This window comes from Pelophylax lessonae, assembly GCF_965119305.1.
Source record: "Pelophylax lessonae genome assembly, chromosome: 1".
In the NCBI taxonomy this organism is placed as follows: domain Eukaryota; kingdom Metazoa; phylum Chordata; class Amphibia; order Anura; family Ranidae; genus Pelophylax; species Pelophylax lessonae.
This window is the reverse complement of record NC_138768.1, coordinates 776,618,732-776,641,232: the sequence shown is the minus strand read 5'-3', so window position 1 is coordinate 776,641,232 and position 22,501 is coordinate 776,618,732. Positions and strand designations below refer to the sequence as shown.

Sequence of the window (22,501 nt, the reverse complement as noted above, 5' to 3'; positions counted from 1 at the left end):
TTGCGGCAAAAATCGCAGTAAGAATGCACTACATGCTTTTTTTGCAGCTTCTCCATTGAAGTCTATTGAACCAAAAAAGCAAAAAAAGCATTTTGTGTTTAAGGCTCCATTCACAGCAATGTGTTATTTAATGCTTTTTGCAGAATCAGGGAATATTGTTTTTAACATGGGTTCCTATGGGACACGTTCACATTAATGCATTTTTGTGCCTCTGCATTTTTTAAAAGGGCCAGGGACTTTTTTAAATGCAAAACTGTGGTTTGTTTTGCATTTCTGGTTCAAAACCTTTCAACGGAGAAGCTGCAGAAAAGCATGTAGAGGGTTTTTACTGCGTTTTTGCAACAATTGTTCTGCAATTTGGCCTTTTTAATCTGCCCAACAACAAATTTGCCCAAAAAAAGCATAAAAAATGCAAATTGCGGAAAAATCGTGGAAAAAAATTGCAGTAGAAAAAAAAAATGCAAAAAGCACGGCAGAAATGCTCAAAAGCAAACTGCATAGATGTGAATAGAGCCTTCCCTTTCCAAAAACGCAGAGGCACAAAAATGCATTGATGTGAACGTATTCCATAGGAACCCATGTTAAAAATAATGTCCTGTATTTCTGCAAAAAGCATGAAAAAACGCATTGGTGTGAATGGAGCCTAAAAACGCCTCTATGTTAGCCTATGTGGTCATGCAGACATAGGCCTATTTAGTCCTGGTTCACACCTATGCATTTTTTTGGTGCTTTTTGCAAAAACACAATACAGTTCATTTAAAATGCTTTCCCATGGGAATTTATGCTTTTTTCAGCTTCTGCGTTTTTTGAAAGGGTCAGGGACTTTTTTAAATGCAAAATGGTGCTTATTTGGTTCAATAGACTTCAACAAGAAGCTGCAGAACAGCATGTAGTGCAGTTTTGCCACAATTTTTAATCCGCCCAACAACAAATTGGCCATAAAAAAAATGCAAAATGCAAATCATGGCAAAAATGCAGAGCATAAAGCACTGCAGAAACAGTTTAGGCAGGAAAAAAAGGCGCGTTCTGAGAGGAGTTTTTGAACAGAAAACAAAAACGCGTCTGCGCGTAAACATGTCTAAACATGCATAAATTAATATTCTGGATAGCAGAATGCCTTTACGCTCAAACGCGTCTGAGCGAGCATACGTATGTAGAATTAGGTGAGTTTTTCTGCCAAATACTTGCAGAATAAAAATCCTCTTATTTTTGTAAGCCCATGTGCATGAGGCTTTATAGTCCTCCATACCGAAAAAGGCCAGTCTCATTCTTATAATGACTCTTATACAACAAAACAGATGCCGAGTGGACAAAAGGCACCCGAACTGCAAGGGTTAATTGCTTGTCTGGTCTAGGGGAGAGGAGAAGCGCTTTTACTTACCCAATTCTCCAGTCCCTGGCAGATGGTGCTCCCGTAGGACCTATTTACATCTCGCGACTTGTGATTGCAGGCAGAATCCCAGCGATTCTACCTAAAATCACAACGTACCCCAAACAGGATGCGATTCTACCTGTCGCGTGATTTACAAATCACGTGAACCTTGTGGCCTGAAAAAGGAGCAGGAGTTTACTTTATGCAACAAATGTGCATAGGGCAGCGCATTTAAGTGAATGGGCTGACCTATGCGACACACAGACTCTTGTGCAAATCGCAATGTCAAAATCGTGTAATGGAAAAGCTCATTCTCGCTACGCAATAATGTGAACAGGGCCTCATGTTCCAGTGGTGGATTACCCCTCAGCTGCAACCTGTCTCATGCAGGTCTATGGATCCTGCAATGGTCTTGATCATGTCAAGAGCGTAGCTGAGAAGGACTGGTCTAGCAGCAAGGAGGATCGGGTAAGTAAATATTCTTTAGCAAGCCCCCTAGACATAAACAAGCAATTAACCCTTGCAGTGCAGACAGAACCCCACTGTAAAGGATAACTTTCAGGTTCCCCACAGTTGAGCTTTAAATATACCATAAAAAAAAAAAAAGTTTTATCTGTTCAATATGTGCAAAAATATACCTGTTGATCAGAAATCTACTGAGCTGAAAGTTTCCTGTGCTTTCTGCCTATACTCTTATCACTTAGTATTGTTTACAGTTCTCTCTTGGGACTACAGATCCGCATGTTACAGAGAAAAGGAGAGTGGGAGGTGTCCTGTAGTTCTAGCATACTTCTTGTCCCGGGGTGGCAATGCTTATCCATTATTACAGTGCAGTGACCGATCGTTATCATTTTAGGACAGGAAATATTTTACTGGCAGGTTCACCATAAAAAAAAGAAAAATGCAGTCACCACATTAAGGGCCTATTCACACTAGGCATTGTATGTGAATCGAAAAACAAAATTCGGTGTAACCGAAAAAAGAACTGCGCAAATGGAGTGATATTTAACAATAAATATATAAATGTGAAAAATTAGGGAATTTCTTCCTCTAGCGAGCAGCAATAAAAACGTGAAAACGCAATATGTGATAGTGAATGTGGGTTATTGCGCTCAGCAGTATACTCACAATAAAGTGCTAATGCATAAATAACATAAACATATGAACCAATTATTTAAAGGTGAATATTCCAATGAATATAGCAATAATAAAAATAATAAACATAGTCCTTGAAAAGTGCTCGGTGCAAACTTTAAGTTCCAGCAGCAAATACAATTGGACTTGATGTGAAATGCCTTCACCAATCACCATACACCCAGTGCTCGGATAAAATACTTCTTACCAAAAGAAGTTGACCCCTTAATTATAGGGGGTCATGATCGCAATGTATCTCCACAAGAGCTCCAAAATCTCCTATTACAGTCTTCACATCCAGTGTGTGATAAGCCAGAAGTAAACAGATGACTCCGAGACTCCGGACTTTGCTATAGTCATGCAGCTGTCCTCAGGTGCTGCCCTGTACACGGCCCGCTGCAGCACTGCTCTGGGATCACACACAAGCCCCGCCCACTAGCCCAATGCTGCTCCACACTGGCAGCTCTCCTCTCCTCAGGCTGCTCCTCTCTGCTATCCCCTTGCAGGCTCTGCCCAGTCAGCCGGTCACGTTGATTCATGAATCAATTGTATTTGCTGCTGGAACTTAAAGTTTGCACCGAGCACTTTTCAAGGACTATGTTTATTATTTTTATTATTGCTATATTCATTGGAATATTCACCTTTAAATAATTGGTTCATATGTTTATGTTATTTATGCATTAGCACTTTATTGTGAGTATACTGCTGAGCGCAATTGTATGTGAATCGCACAGGAATGCTGTGCAGTTCCTGTGCCATTCACATGCAGTTCTGTGTAGTGCAGTTTCAGCCTATTCATTTTGAATAGGTTGAAACCGCACCGCACTGCACCAAAAGTAGTGCATGCACTACGTCTTGAAAAGTACAGCAACAGCATGGCATGTTACTTTTGTACTATGCGATCCTATGGGCGACCTTGCAGGCAAACGCATGGTGTTTGTGACCTGCGTTTGGGTTGGAACCTTTGCACTGACCTCCGCAGCAGATCACAAGGGCGGTGCGATTGGAATGCGGTGCGGGAACCCACAGCTTCCCTGCACTGCATTCCAGTGTAAATGTAAGTGTAAATTCTAGTGCAAAGACTGGTAAACTGCAACATTACATTTTGATTCTATGTTTTAAATACAGTTTAATGTGACTGAAGATAAAATAAAGCTCTTTAATATGGTGGATCCTGCTAAAAATTGAATGCTCACCTTCCCTGCTGCCTGCGCTACTTATCTCCTGCATTAGTGAAAAGAAATTGTCTTCTGAATCTGACACTTCCAGGAGTGTCAGATTCCTGGTCCTTCCACTTAGTGGCTTGATCAGCTGTTTGTCAGCTCTGTGTCCTATAGTGACACTCTCTTTTTACTACTATAGACATTGGCAGTGCAAGCAGCAGGATAGGTAAGCATTCCATGCCTTGTATGCAGTGGCCACTTCATTGTAGAGTAATATTTTGGCGACAGAATGACTTTAAGGAATATTTCAATCTGACAATGAAAATAAAGTGCTGATTCATTCCATGGATTCCAAAAACAGATCCACCAGCTGCAGGTTCTGCCTTGTCTTCCCACCATGGCAAGCATTATTACATTTTTCTTTAATCTGAAAACTGTGTGCAGCCTCCTCAGGTGTGCTCCATGAGATAACATTTACTACTGATTTCATTCTGATGATAAACACACTACTAGAGTTGAAATGAATTAAAGACAGGGTTTGGGGAATATATGACTAAGCAAAATGGAAAAATCATTTTCACTTTGCTGTACTTAACTGAAATTTTGCTTAACTTTGATTAAGAATTTTTATGGTTATTCATCAAAAAAATTGGATTTTTGACTTAACGTAAAATCCATTTCTCTGAAGTTCATTGACGGACACAGCTCCTGGTATTCATAACCATTGGGTTATACTGTCCCCTACAGGAGTAGGACACTAGGCAGAAAACAATTCTGGCTACACCAATTGGCAGTTCCAGGGGGTATACTCCCTCTCTCTGCTACAGCCACTCAGCTTTGTAACAAGCAGTGTCAGGAGAATAATAACTCCACAGAGGGGTGGGTGCTGTATCCGTCAATGAACATCAGAGAAATGGATTTTACGGAAAGTGAAAAATCCCATTTTCCCTTTCGTTCATTGACGGACACAGCTCCTGATATTCATAACCATTGAGGTGTCCAAAAGCAGTGTTAAAAATGAGGGGTGGGAACAACCAAAAAATTCCCCAAGGCTAAATATTAGCCAACCAGGCAACAGGGGCTTAACATAACAACTTGAGCCACCTGCAAAAAATAATATCCCATCAAAGAGGAACAGGTCCTCTTAAACAGCAGCCTGCAAAACCTTGCGGCCAAAGGAAGCATCCGTAGATGCCAACACATACACTTTATAAAACTTTGTAAAAGTGCACACCAACGCAAACCTGCATCATTGACGCCTGATGACGGAAGGTCAAGAGGCACTAAGCACCCTAGTAGATTGCGCTTTGACAGAGAAAGGAGGAACCTGACCCCTGATGGAATAGGCCTGAATCACCGTCTGTCTGATCCATCTGGAAATGGTAGATAAGGAAGCGGACAACACTTTGAGGCCCGTCCATGAGCACAAATAGAGTCTGTTTTCCTGAAAGACTCCGTAGCTGCCAGGAAACCAGCGACGACCCCCCCCCCACCCCCGATACAAGTGAGGGCGCACCTTCATGCTGAAGGTGCCTTGTCCATGGGCCTGGAGAAGTCCGATCTTGGCTTGCCAGCCAGGTTTGTTTGGATTCTCCTGAAGAGGTCCTGAAAGGCTTCGAGCCCTTGTCAGTCGACCCTAAGGGACGAGAACACTTTTTATGAGCTAAGAAGGAGGGCCCACGCCTACGACGAAGTTCCTTGCCCTTAGTAGTCTGTGGAAGAAAAGTACATTTCCCCCCCTGTGAGACCTTTAATGATGTCATCCATGGTGGCCTCAAACAGGTGATCTCCTTGGAAAGGAAGATCAATCAAGGCCTTTTTTAAAGTCTGATCCGCAGACCAGCATTAGAACAAAAAGGCACGCCGAAGGACCACCGCCATAACAGGGGAGCTGCATCCAAAAAGGCATCACAGATAAACTGCAGCCCCTGGACCAGCTGGTTCGCTGTAAGAGCTTAGACCACTTGGTCAGAGTTTGTGACACTAGGGCAAGGGTGAATACCGGCCTCATTGCCGAACCAGCCAGAATGTACATATGATGGGCCACAGCCTCTGCATTCCGGTCAGCCGGATCCTAAAAGGCTGGGGACTCTTCAACCGGAATCATGGTTGCCTTGTTCAAACTGGAAACTGGAGGGTCCACCACCAGTGGCACAGTCCACTTCTGAAGAAGGGACTCCTTTACAGGAGTAACACCTAGTAAAGCGCTTTGGGACCCCACGGGGACCCTTTGGTCGTCCCCACTCTTTAGCGACAATTCTGTCAAACTAGGCAGGCAAAGGAAACACCTTTGCCAATCTGGATGGCTTGTGAGTGCCAAAGAGTACCCGCACCTCCGTCCCAGCTTCAGCTGCGTCCTCCGTCTTCAGGGTCTTACGCACAGATACAATCAGTGCATCCACCAGCGCCTTTTTGTACATGGTTGCAGATGTGGAGGAATCATCCACACTATCAGAAGATCCCAGGTGCGTGGTTGCAGATCCGACAGGGTGACCCACGTCCACGGCAGCTGAATCAGATTCAGGATCTGATGAGACAAATGAGGCAGGGGGCATTTTTTGCTAGTCCATCGCCCACAAGCCACCTCCACCCGGGATACAAGAGACTTCAGGACCGCCGTCAGTGTGTGGATGGATGGTTGGGATCCGGAGGGCCCTGCAGTCTCAGAGAGGGGATCAGCTGGGGAAATGTGCTCCAATGACTCCATGAGTCACTAGGGGGACCCCACAAAAAAAGTGTAAAACACAGCTAAGGGACAACCACCACCGCGCTAGCAGCACCACACAGTCGCCAGGCACAAAGCACCAAGCGATCCTCAGAAGAGAGGGAGAGGGCCCCACCAGACTCACTACCCGTAGAGAGAAGCACCTGTAGCCACCAGGATAATCTGCACTACACGTGCGGCAATCAGGAAGTAAAATGATCCAGGAGTCAGCACCAGGGGATGAAGAGGGGCTCCCACTGCTGAAATCACCTCCCGCAGGGCTCCACTGTCATGGCCACCGCTATTTTCAATGGCAAACCACAGCAAAATGGCTGCCGGACTACACAAACATGGCTGCCATGTATAACACACTGGCTACAACAAAATGGCGGCCCTGCACGGCACCATGAAGCATACAGGGATCCAGGATCGTGAGACCAGGCCTCAAGGACAGATCCTGGTAGGCTGGGGGGGACCCCGGCAGGAGCCCTGGCCAGGTACAACCCCCCCGCACAGGTAATTGTCCAGTCGCCAGCAGCGCACCCACCCCGGCCCCCATCGCCATTCAGCCCCCTGCCACCACTCCTGGAAAGTGGCAAGACCACCCAAACAGCCCCAGCGTATGTGGAAGGGGGGGCAGGATGAGGGGTTCTGCAATGGGGGGTGCCTGCCGGAAGGTGGGAAACCCAGGGGTCCGACTGTCCCAAGGACGGATCCACGTCCACCTCAAAACCCTCCAGGGGGAGAGGGGGGAAAGCTACTCACCATACCAGGAACCAGGCAGGCATTGATCCAGACAGAATCCTTCTCCATTGAAATGGGGGGCTGTCAGCCAGGAGGAACGATGCGACTCGGATGGAGACCCGGTCGTTGCAACCTTGTGAGGCGTTTAACTCGCAGGCCAGGCCCCGCCGTCCAGTGGGGCTATGTTGCGGCCGACCGAGCACGGAGCTGAGGTCCGAGCACACTCGCTGGGCAGACTGGGGAGACCACTAGATCTAGTTATCTAGCCCATCGCCCAGTTCGGCAGTTGATTGTAGATCTCACAGAAAAAATCCAGGAGGAAAAAATGTCCTATCTAAAAAATTTTGCGAGGACCAACGATCCCAGCAAGGAACAAGATCCTTATTCATGACTATAAAAAAAACTATATCAGACAGAGGGGCGAGTATACCAACTGGGACTGCCCATGGGTGTAGACATAAATATTTTCTGCCTAGTGTTCTACTGCTTTAGGGGACAGTATAACAAAATGGTTATGAATACCAGGAGCTATGTACGTCAAAGAACGAAGGAGAAAATAAATGGAATTCACACCTTCAAAGTGATTTTTCTGCAGACCGGGAAAGTGAAGTTAAAGAAAAAAAAAAGAATAAAGACTAATCTAAATGCCCGATTTACAAGCCGTTAGATTTCTTCAGTCAATGTAACTTTACCTTTTTTTTTTTACATTTGAAATTGGTAAGGGGTCCTCTAACCCTTTCAGAAGCATGAATCTTGTTACTAAATGCCAGCAGCCATATTTCAGCTACAAAGTATGTTTTTCATTTTATTTATCACAAATATTAATAGTTATTTTATCACAAAGCAAACTACAAGAGGAGTTCATAATACAGCATAGCACAGTCTCTTCCTTCCCCAAAATCTAGTCACAGAGTAACTGAAATATGCAATTTGTGAAGTCCCCAACCTGACTGTCCCTCATTATCGAATCTACTTATCTATTTTAACATAAATACTGCCTATTTTTTAATTTGATTATAAAACACTTTTAAATAATTTTAGCACTAGAGGAGGATATAGCACGCATCAGTATGCTTCCTTTCTATCCTGCAATTTATGTAATGTATGTGATGCAAGCTTTTATATTTATGTATTTATTTATGATTTTTTGTCTATTTATTTATTATTTTTTTCTTTTTAAATTTAAATATTTTCTTTTTACATTCATGTAGTTATGTAAAGTGTAAACTCCACTTTCAGTGAGTTTTGTCCATAATTTGGATGAGCAAAGTCATATTAACCTAACTAGCTTTTCACAGAATTAAAAGTGATATTAAGAGCAGATTTTTATATTTTTTTGAAATAACAAACATTATACTTATCTGCTCTTTGTAATGGTTTTGCACAGAGCAGCCCTGATCCTCCTCATTTTGAGTCCCCCGCTGGCGCTCCTGCCGAGTGCGCCCATAGCAAGCAGCTTGCTATAGGGGCACCTGGGCAGGCTTGCTCCCAAGCCGCTGCTCTGTGTGTAAATCCACACATGGAGAGCAGTTTGGCATCGCTATCTCCTCATTGGCTCACTGGCTATGATTGACAGTAGCGGAAGCTAATGGCTCCCCACTGCTGTCTCAGCCAATGAGGAGGAAGAGACCCAGGAGAGCTGCTGCTCTCATGCACATGGTTGGTTCGAGATGGGACTCAGGTAAGTATTAGGGGAGGCTGCTTGTTACACACAGAAGGACTTTTACCTTAATGTATTGTATGCATTCAGGTAAAAAAAACTTGAGCCTTAACAACCACTTTAAAGTAACAGAGGCAAACAGGTTCACTTTAACCACTTTTCGACCGCCCGCCGCAGTTATACTGCGGCAGGCAGCCGCTCCTGGGCAAACCGCCGTAGCTATATGTCGGCCGCCCGCAGGAGGCTAGGGGGCGTGCTGTCGCTGGCGCGCTCCCGATCCCGCTCCTCAGCGGGGAAGTCGATGCAGCGGGCAGGCGGCTCTTAATGCCGTCTGACACCCACGATCGTTCCCCGCTGAGAGAGAAGAACGGTCGGCTGTTGTAAACACAGCTGACCGTTCTTCTCCCTGGAATGATCACAGAGCCCCTGTGATCCTTCTATATAGGATCACAGGTCTCTATGTTAGAAACACATCCCTAGGTATACAATTAACCCCTTGATCACCCACACTGTTAACCCCTTCCCTGCCAGTGTTATTATTACAGTAACAGTGCATATTTTTAGCACTGATTACTGTAGTAATGTCACTGGTCCCCCCAAAAGTATCAAATATGTCAGTCAGGGGTCCGATCTGTCTGTCGCAATGTCACAGTCCCGCAAAAAATCACAGATCGCTGCCATTACTAGTAAAAAAAAAAAATGTCATAAATCTTTCCCGTAGTTAGTAGACGCGCAATAACTTTTGCGCAAACCAATCAAAATACGCTAATTGTGATTTTTTTTTTTACCAAAAATATGTAGCAGAAAACAAATTGGCCTAAAATGTTAAAAAATTTTGATTTTTGGGGGAATGTTTCCAGAATTGTCGATCTTTTTTTGTTTATAGCGCAAAAAATAAAAATAGCAAAGGTGATCAAATACCTCCAAAAGAAAGCTCTATTTGTTGGAAAAAAAGGACATACATTTTATTTAGGTACAGCGTCTCAAGACCGCGCAATTGTCCGTTACAGACTCGCAAAATATGGCCTGGTCATTAAGGGGTAAATCCTTCCGGTCCAGAAGTGGTTAATGGCGGTCCCACTAACAACTTATACTCATCTTCTTTTCACTGTTCCACCACTCCGTTTGACTGACATAAAACTTAAACTGGTATAAGGACTCTCCTCACAACTCTTATTTGACAGCTCTGGCTGCCTGATCATCCAAACAAGCTGTCACATGGGAGTAAGCAGGGGGGGGGGGGGGGGGAATCATATGTTCTCAGTACCCTGAAGTACAAAGTATACTTCTTTGCTCTCAGTAGCCAAACGGCACAGCTGAGGGGCAACATAAAGGTAAATATATGATGATGGTGGGGGCTCATCTAAACTGAATCTGTTTCTTTGTCCTGCATGGACAACACCCAGTTTCTTAAAGTGACAATGTCACTACGGAAATATCGGGGCTGCCATTGCTATCTTCCTAATGAAAATTCCTCCTGCCTGGCTGTGTCTGACCTAAATGTTTTTGAGACACAGACCCAAAATAAGCATGCTGTAAAAGTTTCAAAATTATCTCTATACTTATTCAGGGTCCGCTACCTAAAAAGCAGTGAAACCAAAAGTATCACCTTAGATTGTAAGCTCCTTGAGGGCAGGGACTGATGTGAATGTGCAATGTATATGTAAAGCGCTGCGTAAATTGGCAGCGCTATATAAGTACCTGAAATAATAATAATTAACATGGCAGGAAACTAGCATTCTTAAAAGGAAGTGAGCAATGGCAGCCTTTACTATCCTTACATGACAGAGTTACTTTAAGATTATGTGGAAAACTATTAGGAATCAAAGCACTCATTTTACCTACCCTGAAGAAGATCTGCTGGATGGAGATCTTGATCTTGAGCGTGAATATGGAGACTGAGAACATGATCTGTTTTGAGAATAAGATCTAGATCTGGACCGAGAACATATCCTTTGAGAAAAAATGGATGTTGGTGGGGAAACTGAATATCTGCTTGGAGAATTGAAAGTTGAGCCGGAAGGTGATACATCAAATAATGAATAGGATTGTATTCCATCCCAGGAATAGCACAGTTTGTCATTCTCATCTTCGCTTTCATCAAACAAATTATCCATACCCAGTCCAGAGGTTAAAAACATAGGTAGTCTAGAGAATTGATCATCACAATAATCATTGCTCCTTGCATCACCATTTTTGTTCTCTTCCTCATAGACTGCTTGTGTTGGGTCACCAAAGTGCTTATTGAGTTCTGCACGGATATCTTGGTCTTGCAGTGGCTTCCTATTGCCATTTTGAGGACTTGGCATTGCCACCTCAAAACTGTCTTTCAGACTCTCCTGTTGTTCTTTAGTTGAACAAACCTGTAATTTTTTCCCAGGCAGCAAATTCTTACATTCAAGTTGTCTTGAGGCCTGTAATTCTTGTGTTAAGCTTATACGTATTTCTGATTTTGAATTCATAAACTGACAGTAATCATGGTCACCAAAAAGCCGTAAACTAGGTCGCTTCACTTTTTTCTCCTCTTGTCCAATGACCACGGAGGTTTTGCTCAGCTGTGCGTACAGTTCAGATTGTTCGGGACCTTTTTTAGCATTAATAACTTGAATAGTGGAAGACTCAATGTACCGAGATTTTTTAGCTGGGGGCACAACAGGCTTGCAAGAAGACTTCGGCTTGGGAGAAGTCCTGAATGGGTTATCTTGGTTGGCTTTGTGAGGTGGTGTTGTTGGTGGAGTTAGTCCTAAATAAAACACAAAATAAAAAACTTAATGAAAATTGTATTTATAAATGTTGGGCAACATGGGTTTATTTATTTTATAAATTACTTTTCAAGAAATAAAGACAGGAAATTGCGTATCATAGTTCAAAGAGAGAGGTTTTTAACTGATATCAAGTTGCTGATCCCTATACCACCATTTGCCATTGCAATGTAATTCTATTCAAAAATGCTACCACAACCAGGAGCATTTTTTTTTTTGTATCCAAGCACCAATCAGAATCTGCATTCTTTTTTTTTTTTTTTTTTTTTTTTTAAATGTAAAAGGAACAACCTAATTTGCTGCTGATAAACACATGCATTTTAAGACACCCTGGAGATTTACTAAAACTGGAGCACTCAGAATCTGGTGCAGCTGTGCATGGTAGCCAATCAGCTTCTAACTTCAGCTTGTTCAGGTAAGCTTTGACAATAAAACCTGGAAGCTGATTGGTTTATATGCAGAGCTGCACAAGATTTAGCTTGGTCCAACTTTAGTATATGTCCTCCCCGTTCACATCAGGCTTTTTTTTAGTGCTTGGTCCCTGGAACTTTCTGATAGACTTGTTCATGTCTGATCAGCAGTGACTATGTTAGAAGTCTAGGTTAATGTTCTGAAGACTATTTAAGATATGTTTCTGCCACCTAACATCAACCCACTCTTTGGTGATAGAGCTCATTGGGTTGGTGAACTGTTTTTAAAACTGCCTTTGTCAACACACCTACTGGGATTGTGCGCAAGAAGAAGACAATTAAGGGCCCTTTCACACGGGCGCTCCGTATGTCCGCAAATCATCCTATTTTTTTGCGGATGATTTACGGACATAATGTAAGTCAATGGCATTGCGGATGTCAGCGGAATACCATCCGCTGACATCCGATTTTCTTCCTTTCAGTTCTGTTCCGTTTTTTGGAACGGAACAGAACCCTATTTTTCCTCCGTTCAAAAAACGGAAAGGAAGGAAAATCGGGTTCATCCGCTGACATCCGCAATGCCCATAGACTTACATTATGTCCGCATATCATCCGCAAACGGATGGGATGATACGCGGACATACGGAGCGGATGACACAAATGTCATCCGCTCCGTGAAAAAAAAAGTCCCGCAGCGGAGCCAAACACCGGAGCGGCCGTGTGAAAGAGGCCTAAGGCACAATTTAATGTCCAATATTATTTTCCAAACATTTCTGTGACATTGAAGGTTTTCATTTATCCATGTCATGGTACATCTAACAGTATGTAACATTCAAATTGACTTGTTCCGTAACGTTAAAGACTTTTTGTAGCTTATTTACGCCACTTCTTTAATTGTGAAAAAGAACTGAGGAGGTGGTTTGGATAAGCTACAAAACATCTTCAACACTACAGAAACATCCAGTTGAATATTACCTGCTACTACTTGATAATTCTATGCCAGCACAGCTGGGAATTAAATTAGAGCCCTCATCAGTGCTGCATAACTATGACTGTGTACAGTATTACTACTAGCATGCTTGGCAAGACATCCATGCACTGTTAGTTAAGATCTCTAGTGGAAGTGGTTTTATCTTACTGCCTTACTTAATGCATGTCAAAGAAAGTCCCAGATCAGTTGAAGCCTTATTAATTATAAATTCAAAACAACACATTCCTGTATTAATCAACGTGAAATTGTAGCCAAAAGGTTTTATTTAAGTTATGGGTCAAATAAAAAAAAAAATTTACCACTCAGTTTTTTGGTGCCCCTATGCCTGTATGGGAAAATTCATTCTCACTGCTTATGTGTAGCTTTTACAAAGGAAAACCTAAAGAGATGCATACTTTAACAAAGTTACAGCTAAACCATACAGCTAAAATGAGAACAGTCTTATCTGCCATAGAAATTCTGTCCAGCAAGTTTTGTGATTCATAGAGCTATGCCAGTCAGCACAGCAGGGAGGGTAAAGCCACTTTCTCTGTTTGCATTAAGGAATAAAGTGGTGTCAAATCCCACCTGCAGCCTGCCAATAACTCTTATATTATTCTTAATGAGTTTTGAGAAACAGGGCTATCAAAGGTTCTAAGTAGAGATTTCTTGTATTGTTTCTTTAATTGGTTAGAAGTGATTATTCTGCACGAAAATATGTCCCCGATATTAACTTTATCAAATTTGCATATTCGGCAGCACACCACGGATCGTCAAATGCGTCCAAATCTTTATTGAAGAATGATCACATCACAGAAGACATAGTACAAGGTTTCGAATTATGTCACATGCCTGATGAAGGGGTCCTGCACGACCCCGAAACATTGCACTATGTCTTCTGTGATGTGATCATTCTTCAATAAATATTTGGATGTATTTGATGATCCATGGTGTGAATATGTGCATTTGATCTGTGATGTTTTCTGTTCCAGCTACAACACCTGCTACTCCTAAAGCCTTATCCAGCAAAGTTTGGGATGGGAATATCAATACTACAATATTAACCTTACACACACATACAAACTTTTTTAATAAAGCAGATTGTAGGTTCATTTTATGGGTACTTTAACAATGCATTTAGCATATGAATTTATATTTTAAATTGATTTCTGGTGGTGCATCCAAAATGAAGAGGCACATTCTAACAATTAAAAGTGTGCAGGATCCAGCATGGTACTAAAATGAGTTTAATTTTCTGCAACTTGTATAATTTGTTTGCTCAACGTGCAAAGTGAGAAGTAATAACATTAAATCATTAGCTATAGGCGATGTAAATTATGTTTTTCCTAATTTACTTTTGGCGCACTACTTTCTAAATAAAAAAAAAAAAAATACAATTATAATTAGCCCTATTAAGTAATTATGTTTACAGACTCACCAGGCTATTGATATTAAAGCGAACATAATTACGTCCTGATGTTTTTTAATGAAAATCTTCATTTGAAAAGAAAGAGAAAACAAGAATTTGCCAGCTTTAGAAGAGGGATACAGTAAAAGCAAAACTACATAATTAAAGTGCATTTTCAGAAAAATGGCAAGGCTTTCTGTTAAACAACACCATCTACTAAAAGTCATGCACAGGTGGAAGAATTCACAAACATTAGAAGCTATGTGTGTGTGTGGCCACCCCCCATCATCAGCTTGTCATAGTTGTCAATGGTGGATGGGGGGAGGGGGTAGGAATTGTGCAGGCTATTCACTGATTTTCAATGGTCTTAAAGCAGAGGGGTACAGCCAAATGTATCTTAAATTTTACAAGGTATACAAGATCACCTAGTTTGCGTATTAGTGAATCTAAAAAGTCTAGGCATTAGAAACAACTAAAACATTTTGTTTAGCCCATTGTTTACTATTCATGGGCTTCATTAAGTGGACAGTTCAAAGCAGTGGTCAGCAACTTGGAAAACATGTGAAGAAATGATTGGGCAATGTAGACAATCTTAAGCCAAGTACACACGGGTCGAATGTCAGCCGGCATTAGCCGGTGCAATTGAAACTGGCTGGCATTTGGCCCAGGTGTATGGCAGCCGGTCTGACAGAAGCCAGGTGTTAACCCAGCTTCTGTCAAAGTCCCATGCCCGGAAAAGGTCTGCCAACCAGCTCGCGATCAGCACTCTCAGCCAATGGCTGAAAGCACTGACCAGAATGTTCTGACGGAGGGATGCCCCCTGTCAGAACACAATATCTCAGCAGGGAAGATTGTTGTACTAACATAGGATTGTTAGTACAGCGGCTCCGACCTGAACTGTCAGGTTTTTTTTTTTTTTTCGTTCAACCTAAACTAGTGGTGTGTACCAGGCTTAAGTGTAATTGTGTCTCTACATCAAGTATGTCAAACTTGTTGGGACAGAGGTCTGAACCGGGAAGAATTGTCTACATTGCCCCCATTGTATATTGAGTGCCAAGCAATTCCAGAAAAATATCATGCCAATTTGGTATAAAACACTGTATTAAAAATGTTACCTTACAACATTTTATCCTGTAGTAAGGGGAAACAAAACACTTCTTGAAATGTTAAGTTGAAAATTATGTAAGGAAATGTAACTGAGATAAGCCAGGGCCATGTTCAATTTTAATTCTTAAACCACTGAGGACTGCAAAGTAGGATATGGCTGCATGAGGTCCAAATAACACTAGGTATTGCATGTCTTGCATGTCTATTCCCATCGTAATAAGACTACTATGATGCCTGGCATCAAGGGGGTTTGGAAACCCAATCCATTCAGCTTTCATTCAACAAAGATAAACCAGGACAGTGCTTCCTAAGCAATATCTCTGATCTCAAACAAGTGTGTCATGGTGTATGTTGGAGGTATATCTAGTTATCTACAATTCCTGCCTATTCCCTAGTGAAAATATAACTGTAATGGTCTGCTATTCAAATTTGGTTGCGGCACAAAGGCCAGTCTTGACGAGTGTTTGTTTTTGCGCCAGAGCTTTTCTTTCCCCATACGAGTCTATGAGATGACAAAAAGCACTTGAAGACGGTCAAATGCAGGTCAGAAGGAGCTAAAATACACCTGCAATGATCTATGAACGATCTCAGAAGTGTCTCAAACTGATATCAAAAGAACATTGCATTTGCAGTACAAAGTCCATTGGTACTGGTCCTACTTGTTCCAGGTCAGCGACTCTAAAAATATTAAAGCAACGATAGCAGTATGATATCAAGCAGCCAGCTTTTCAGCCATGGCATCCTATGTATTTCTCTCACAACAGGTTTCCTTTAACCTACTGAAAAGAATTCCCAATAAGAGAACTGCCTGAGAAGTCAGTGAAGTGTAAACCTGTGCTTTGTCTGCTCCCAACCACGCTCCTGTCTAAACTTTCCTCTTTCGCTGGCACAGCTCTCTGAGAGATCTAAAAAAGTCTCAATGACTGTTTGAGGCTGCGGCCTGACAGCAGACAATATGGAACACTGTTATCACACTTGCACAAACTATAGGATGTGAAGCTAGTTTCAGAATGAAATTCTGAGTATGGTTTTTATTGCTCTTTTCCTTTGTGAAAGGAGCCCGCTGTGCGCAGCAACAAATAGTTGCCATTATCCAGAATGTAATGGGTGTCAGACAAATCACATAACACAAAACAATCAACGGTATGTAGGCCTTATTTCAGTGGAGCACAGCCTTCACGCTATTTATGATTACTGCATTGAAATGTCTTCTATAATAAACAAGGACCTCTATATCACTCACACTTACAGATTTTTTTTTTTCTAGCACTCAGATCTGTTGCTGTTTTTATGCGCTTTCCTCTCATTATTTTTCGGGCTGCCTTTTTCGATGGATACAAAGAGCGCATTTTTATTTCGATACTGCAAAAAAGATGTGTAGGAAATGTGGTGAAAAATGAACTTCTGTCTATCAATGGCTTCTAGAAGATGGGAAATCACTGGGAATATATCTGAAACGGCTAAACCTTCAGTGGACATGAAAAGGCTAATGAGTATTTACTGTCGCCTGAGACAGTTTTGTTCTGAAAAGGATCCCAACCCAACAAATGTATAGGAAGTCGTTTGCTTTTTATGGATATGAATAGCATACATTTTCACTGTTACTTAAAGTGGATGTAAACCCTCTCCTATACTCCTATACCCAATGAAGAGAGCAGCCTCAGACGATACACAGAGATTAAACAAATCTCCCTACATACGTTTTCCATGATTATCTGCTGTATTTCCCTTTCTACATTCTTTAGAAAGTGCAGATTGTGTTATAAATCTTCCTTCCTCTTTCAGCAGTGGGTGGGGAGAATGGACTTACACTATGTGAGAGCTGATTGGAGGAAAGGCACACACCCCCACTCCACATAGGCAGAGGAACAAAGTTACATGCAGAGCTGAATTCTGAATAGACCAGATCTCTGCTTATCTACCTCTAAGCTCCCTCCCCAATACAAATGTTCAGCTGCTATTATCTCATGTGAGAACTTGTCAGAAGTTATTCGCCAGCACACCAAGGATCTTGCAAAATCAGTCCAAAAACTTTATTCCAGAGAAGACCACATAAAAAAAAATAGTGCAACATTTCGGAGCCGCGCAAGACCCCTTGCGGCTCCAAAACGTTGCACTATATTTTTTTGATGTGATCTTCTCTGGAATAAAGTTTTTGGACTGATTTTGCAAGATCCTCGGTGTGCTGGCAAATATGTATCTACTTGTAACTGATCCAGTGGCAAGATGATGATCGCTTCAGCACCCAGTACACGAGTGCCTACAAACCAGGCAAGTGTGCGATAGGAATATGAACTATACAGAGCAGCAGAAAGACACAGCACTTAGAGCTTTGGAGAGAGTTAAGTAAACACTACAGATATAAGTGTTTTAGGTCGAATTTCATGAATGGGGTTACAACCCCTTAAAAGGGGAAATTTACCCATGACAATTTGATAAATAATAATGTTCTTTAGCAAGGAAAATACATTCCTCATTAATAATTATGCTACTGATGTGCTGTAAATTGCCTCCAGAATTGCTCCTGTTTCCTACTGCTGAGGCTACCATTTTGCTAAAGCCCGGAGCCCGGAGCAGCAGTAATTCATAAACGGAACTAAACCCATTGATATAACAGTTTAAAAAAAGTTACATTGCTGGAATGCCAGGATTGCTAACTGTCACATTTGCTTGTGTCCTCAACCAATTTGTCAAAATCATGGCAGTTGCAGGTCAAACAGATGCAGCTTCCTTGGCTGTAAAGAATAGGATGGTTTAATTCCACTTTCAGGCTGTGAGCAGATCGGCCTCTACAAATTTGTCAGTGCTTAAAAGTGCCTAATAATGGAGAGCAACCGGGTATGTGCAGAGCAGAATGGAACAGTGTATTACTGGATTTCAATCAGTATAGGCCAGTGATGGCAAACCTTGGCACACCAGATGTTTTGGAACTACATTCCCCATGATGCTCATGGGGTGTAGTGTAGTTGAGCATCATGGGAAATGTAGTTAAAAAACATCTGGGGTGCCATGGTTTGCCATCACTGGTATAGGTACTTATTTTTAATGTTTTACATACCTGCAACAGGGGTCAGCCTGAAGTGATCTAGCAGGACCTAATTTTCTGACTAGAGTTCGACTTTAAAGCAGAACTTCACCCTAAAGGGGAGGTTCTGCTTAATGCCCTCCTCCCCTCTCCTCTTCTGTTTTTGGCACTTTTTTGGAGGGGAGGGGAGGGAAGGGGAGCAAGTACTTGGTTTTGACAGGTACCCAAACCCACTTCTGGACTGGTCAACGCAGTGATCCACAGGAAGTTCTCCCCCCGCAACCTTCTGGGACACATCCCAGGTTCCAGAAGGCTTCTGGACCATTCACAGAGCGCAGCGCAGCTCATTCATGGGCAGTGAGCAACAGGCTGTAAAGCTGCAAGGAATCACAGCAGGCTGCACAAAGTAATCTGGCACAGCTCTGCATAGTAACCAATCAACTTCTAGGTTTTATTGTCAAAGCTTAATTGAACAAGCTGAAGTTAGAAGGTCATTGGCTACCATGCACAGCTGAAGCAGATTGTGAGTGCTCCAGTTTTGGTAACCCCCCCCCCCCCCATGGAGCGTAACTTTAAGGGCCAATTCACACTGCAATTGTGTTAAATGGTAGAGCAGCAGGAGAGATTCAGCCTTTGGGCCACTATCCGTTGCCTACTGGCTAGGGTTCAGTGTGGTGTATGATTCAGTGCACCGTATCATCCTTTTTTTGTTGTTTTGTTTTGTACAAGCTTTATTTGAAGTGTAGAAAACATACATTTCATTCACTGCAATGTGGGGTGGCACACTGCGCTGCCCGGGTCGGGGCACTGCAATTAACTGCAGCACGTCTGAAATTTATCACAGCATGCTGCAGCACAGCACTAAGCTGCATTGCTGTGTGAATGGGACACACGGGAAACAATTGTTTCCTGTGTGTCGTTGCGCTGAGACGTTTTAACAAGCGGTAAAACATCTGTCACTGCACATTGTGTGAATTTGCCATAAGTAAAATAAATATTTATTATAAATATTTTTATTTGATTGAATTTAATAAAATAATTATATCTTGACCCTATCATAATAACTGCAAAATGTTGTGTTTGAACTTATTTATTTTTTTTTTTTTTTTATGTCTTTCATGTACATCAGACAATTTCGTTATGTCATCTGAACAAGCGATGTAACAAAATCTAGTATAGCACAATCTGCTTGTAGAACGTAACCTTTTATAGACTTTTGGTATGCTGAGCTCAAAAGGTATTTGTTTGGTGACACTTCCGCATAATTCATATATTACAGTCTGAGTTGTTCATAGACTTCTACTAATAGATAGAAAAAGATGCAACCCTTGTGCCATGTATCCTAAACTGGAAGCACAACATCCAATACATATGCAGTCTGTGTTGTCTATATAGTTCCACTGACTCTAAGAATTCAGGCAAAATACTTGTATTAAGTTTTCTTCGTATGCAGTGGAGCTAAAGTGATCGCCTAATTTACACACACAATTGAACTCAATAAATAGAAATATGTCAGTAGTTTTTTTTTTTTTTTGTCTACACATGCCACTTTCCATAGAACGCCATTCAGCAGACTTCATGCCACTGCTCCTACTGCTCAATTCTTACCAGACCCCTAGTGAAGATCATCACACTGGTAATGTTCAACCTGAACTCTCTCCCTCTTGTGTACCCAGAAAAGTACTTCCCTCTCAGCTCAAAGTGGTTGTAAATCTCTGACATGAACAAAGCATATCACTTTTTAGTGTTTACTTGTCTCAATCCAGAGCACTAAGTGTTATTTCTCTCTGCTGTCTTGTTCCTCTGCTATTTGTATGAGTCAATCCTGACACCAAGAGATAAAAAGGTCACAGGGGAGGGAGCTCCAGCACACAACCGGTGAGTGACAGCCTCAGCTCTGTACCTGTGCGTTATGTGAAGGGGTGTGTTCTTTCTCTCCAATCAGCTCTCAGAGTTCTTCTCACTGAAATCTGCAAAGTGTAACTTCAGCTCCCCACCCCCTGCTTTCTGAAAGTTCAGACACGCTGTATAAATTATGCACTTTTAATGGATGTAGAGTAGAGAAGACTGAAGATAAACAGGTAAAGTTTATGTAGGAGAATATGTTTATTCCCTGTGTATCATCTGAGCGTAGTCACTTCATTGGGTATATGGAAGGGTCTACAACCACTTTAGGGCACACCAGTCCCACCGTATACCTGATTTTACATTTAAGCTATTCTGTGGCAAATCAATATAAAAAAAGATTTAATGCAATTTCTAAAAAATGACCACAGAGATACATAAGTAAACTGAAGGATGTTTTTATATCAGTCAGTGACAGTGGAATTCAGTAGGTGATTTTATTAAATGCTGTATAATTATAGTTCAGTCACATCATTTATCATCAGCCAGCAGTGATGACAGATATAGAGGTAACCTTGGACCTAGAGTATGACCTGGTGCTAAATTCTCTATGAGTGATGAAACAGAGCTGCGTTCTAGCTAAGCACTGACTGTTCCACACCTCACCCTAGCCAGGCATAATTCTAAAATTATTAGCTGATTGTCAATTTCCTTCCCTAACTCTATTTCCTAAAATCATTTCTTAAGAGGGCATGCTCAGCAGAGCGCAACTCAGACTTGGTGGTTTGATTAATCCTCGGGGTCAGAGGTTATCATGCATTGCTCGTGACCCGAAGACACAGTGGAGGCAGCTAATTTGTAGAATGAACCCAATCTAATGAGAAGGCAGCCTATTATTAATTAGAAGTCCCACAAGAGCCTGAGACACTTTGTACTGTATAAAGGTACCCGCAAGCATTAGAGGATTATTGTCCAGTCTGAGAGATTTTAACAAGATGGGGTGATCTTCATGTATTTGGGTGCGCCAAACATAGGCAGATGATAAATTGCAAGGGGAATAGCATGCAGGGGAATACTATGCTATCACAAGTGTATGGCATAGATTTATAGCTTTACTCCACCCTTCCCACCCCTATATTGACATGCTGGGGAATTCAGAATGCATGTCTAATAATAATAACTAGAAAACATACAAATTCTAGGGGAAATTGTGTGAAGTGTTCTTGCCGTGTGGTGTGTGTGTGTGTGTGTGGGGGGGGGAGTGGCAGCAGTTTGTGTGGTATGTGTGGGTGTGGTGTGTGTGGGGGGTGAGGTGTGTGTGTGGGGGGGGGGTGGCAGCAGTTTGTGTGGTATGTGTGGGTGTGGTGTGTGTGGGGGGTTGGGGGTGTGGGGTGTGTGTGTGTGGGGGGGGGGGTGGCAGCAGTTTGTGTGGTATGTGTGGGTGTGGTGTGTGTGGGGGGTGGGTGGGGTGTGTGTGTGTGGTGTGTGTATGTGGGAGTGGCAGCAGTTTGTGTGGTATGTGTGGGTGTGGTATGTGTGTATGTGGCGTGTGTGTGTGTGGGGGGGAGGGTGTGGTGTGTGTATGTGGGAGTGGCAGCAGTTTGTGTGGTATGTGTGGGTGTGGTGTGTGTGTGTGTGGGGGGGTGTTTGGTGTGTGTGTGTGTTGTGTGTGTGTGGGAGTGGCAGCAGTTTGTGTGGTATGTGTGGGTGTGATGTGTGTGGGGGTGTGGGGTGTGTGTGGTGTGTGTGTTGTGTGTGTGGCAGCAGTTTGTGTGGTATGTGTGGGTGTGGTGTGTGTGTGGTGTGTGTGGGGGGGGTGTGGGGTGTGTGTGGTGTGTGTGTATGGGAGTGCCAGCAGTTGAAATGTTGGCAGTTGGAAACAAACTGTCACAAATTCAAAATTAGATTTCAAATAGGGCAGAGAAGAGCGGTTAAAAACAAACTACTCCAACTTGCTCACTTCACTGGCGGCGGCCATCTTCAAATGGTCGTAGTTTTAAAAACTATAAATCCTACAGCGAAGAGCTTTATATTGTGAGAATGAGAAGGAAAACCTATCCTATAGCAGCTGCTATCACAACCCCCTCCCCATATTTATTTTCACATACCCCCCAGTAGGCCATCCATAGGCGCGAAGGATATACACCAATTGGAGTTATCACTTTCACCTGGCGGCACTTGGGTTGTCAGTTTGAAT

The 22,501-nt window shown here is 42.5% G+C and overlaps 1 protein-coding gene across 2 annotated transcripts in view; it reads right to left on the bottom strand.

The window, feature by feature from the left end:
- PPARGC1A (PPARG coactivator 1 alpha) overlaps positions 1-22,501 on the bottom strand; it is a 153,151-nt gene that overhangs the window by 19,636 nt on the left and 111,014 nt on the right. For both annotated transcript variants that reach the window (XM_082257307.1, XM_082257308.1), the window contains one exon: positions 10,623-11,520. In XM_082257307.1, the coding sequence (XP_082113433.1) occupies positions 10,623-11,520 (898 nt within the window). The remainder of the gene's footprint in view (positions 1-10,622; positions 11,521-22,501) is intronic.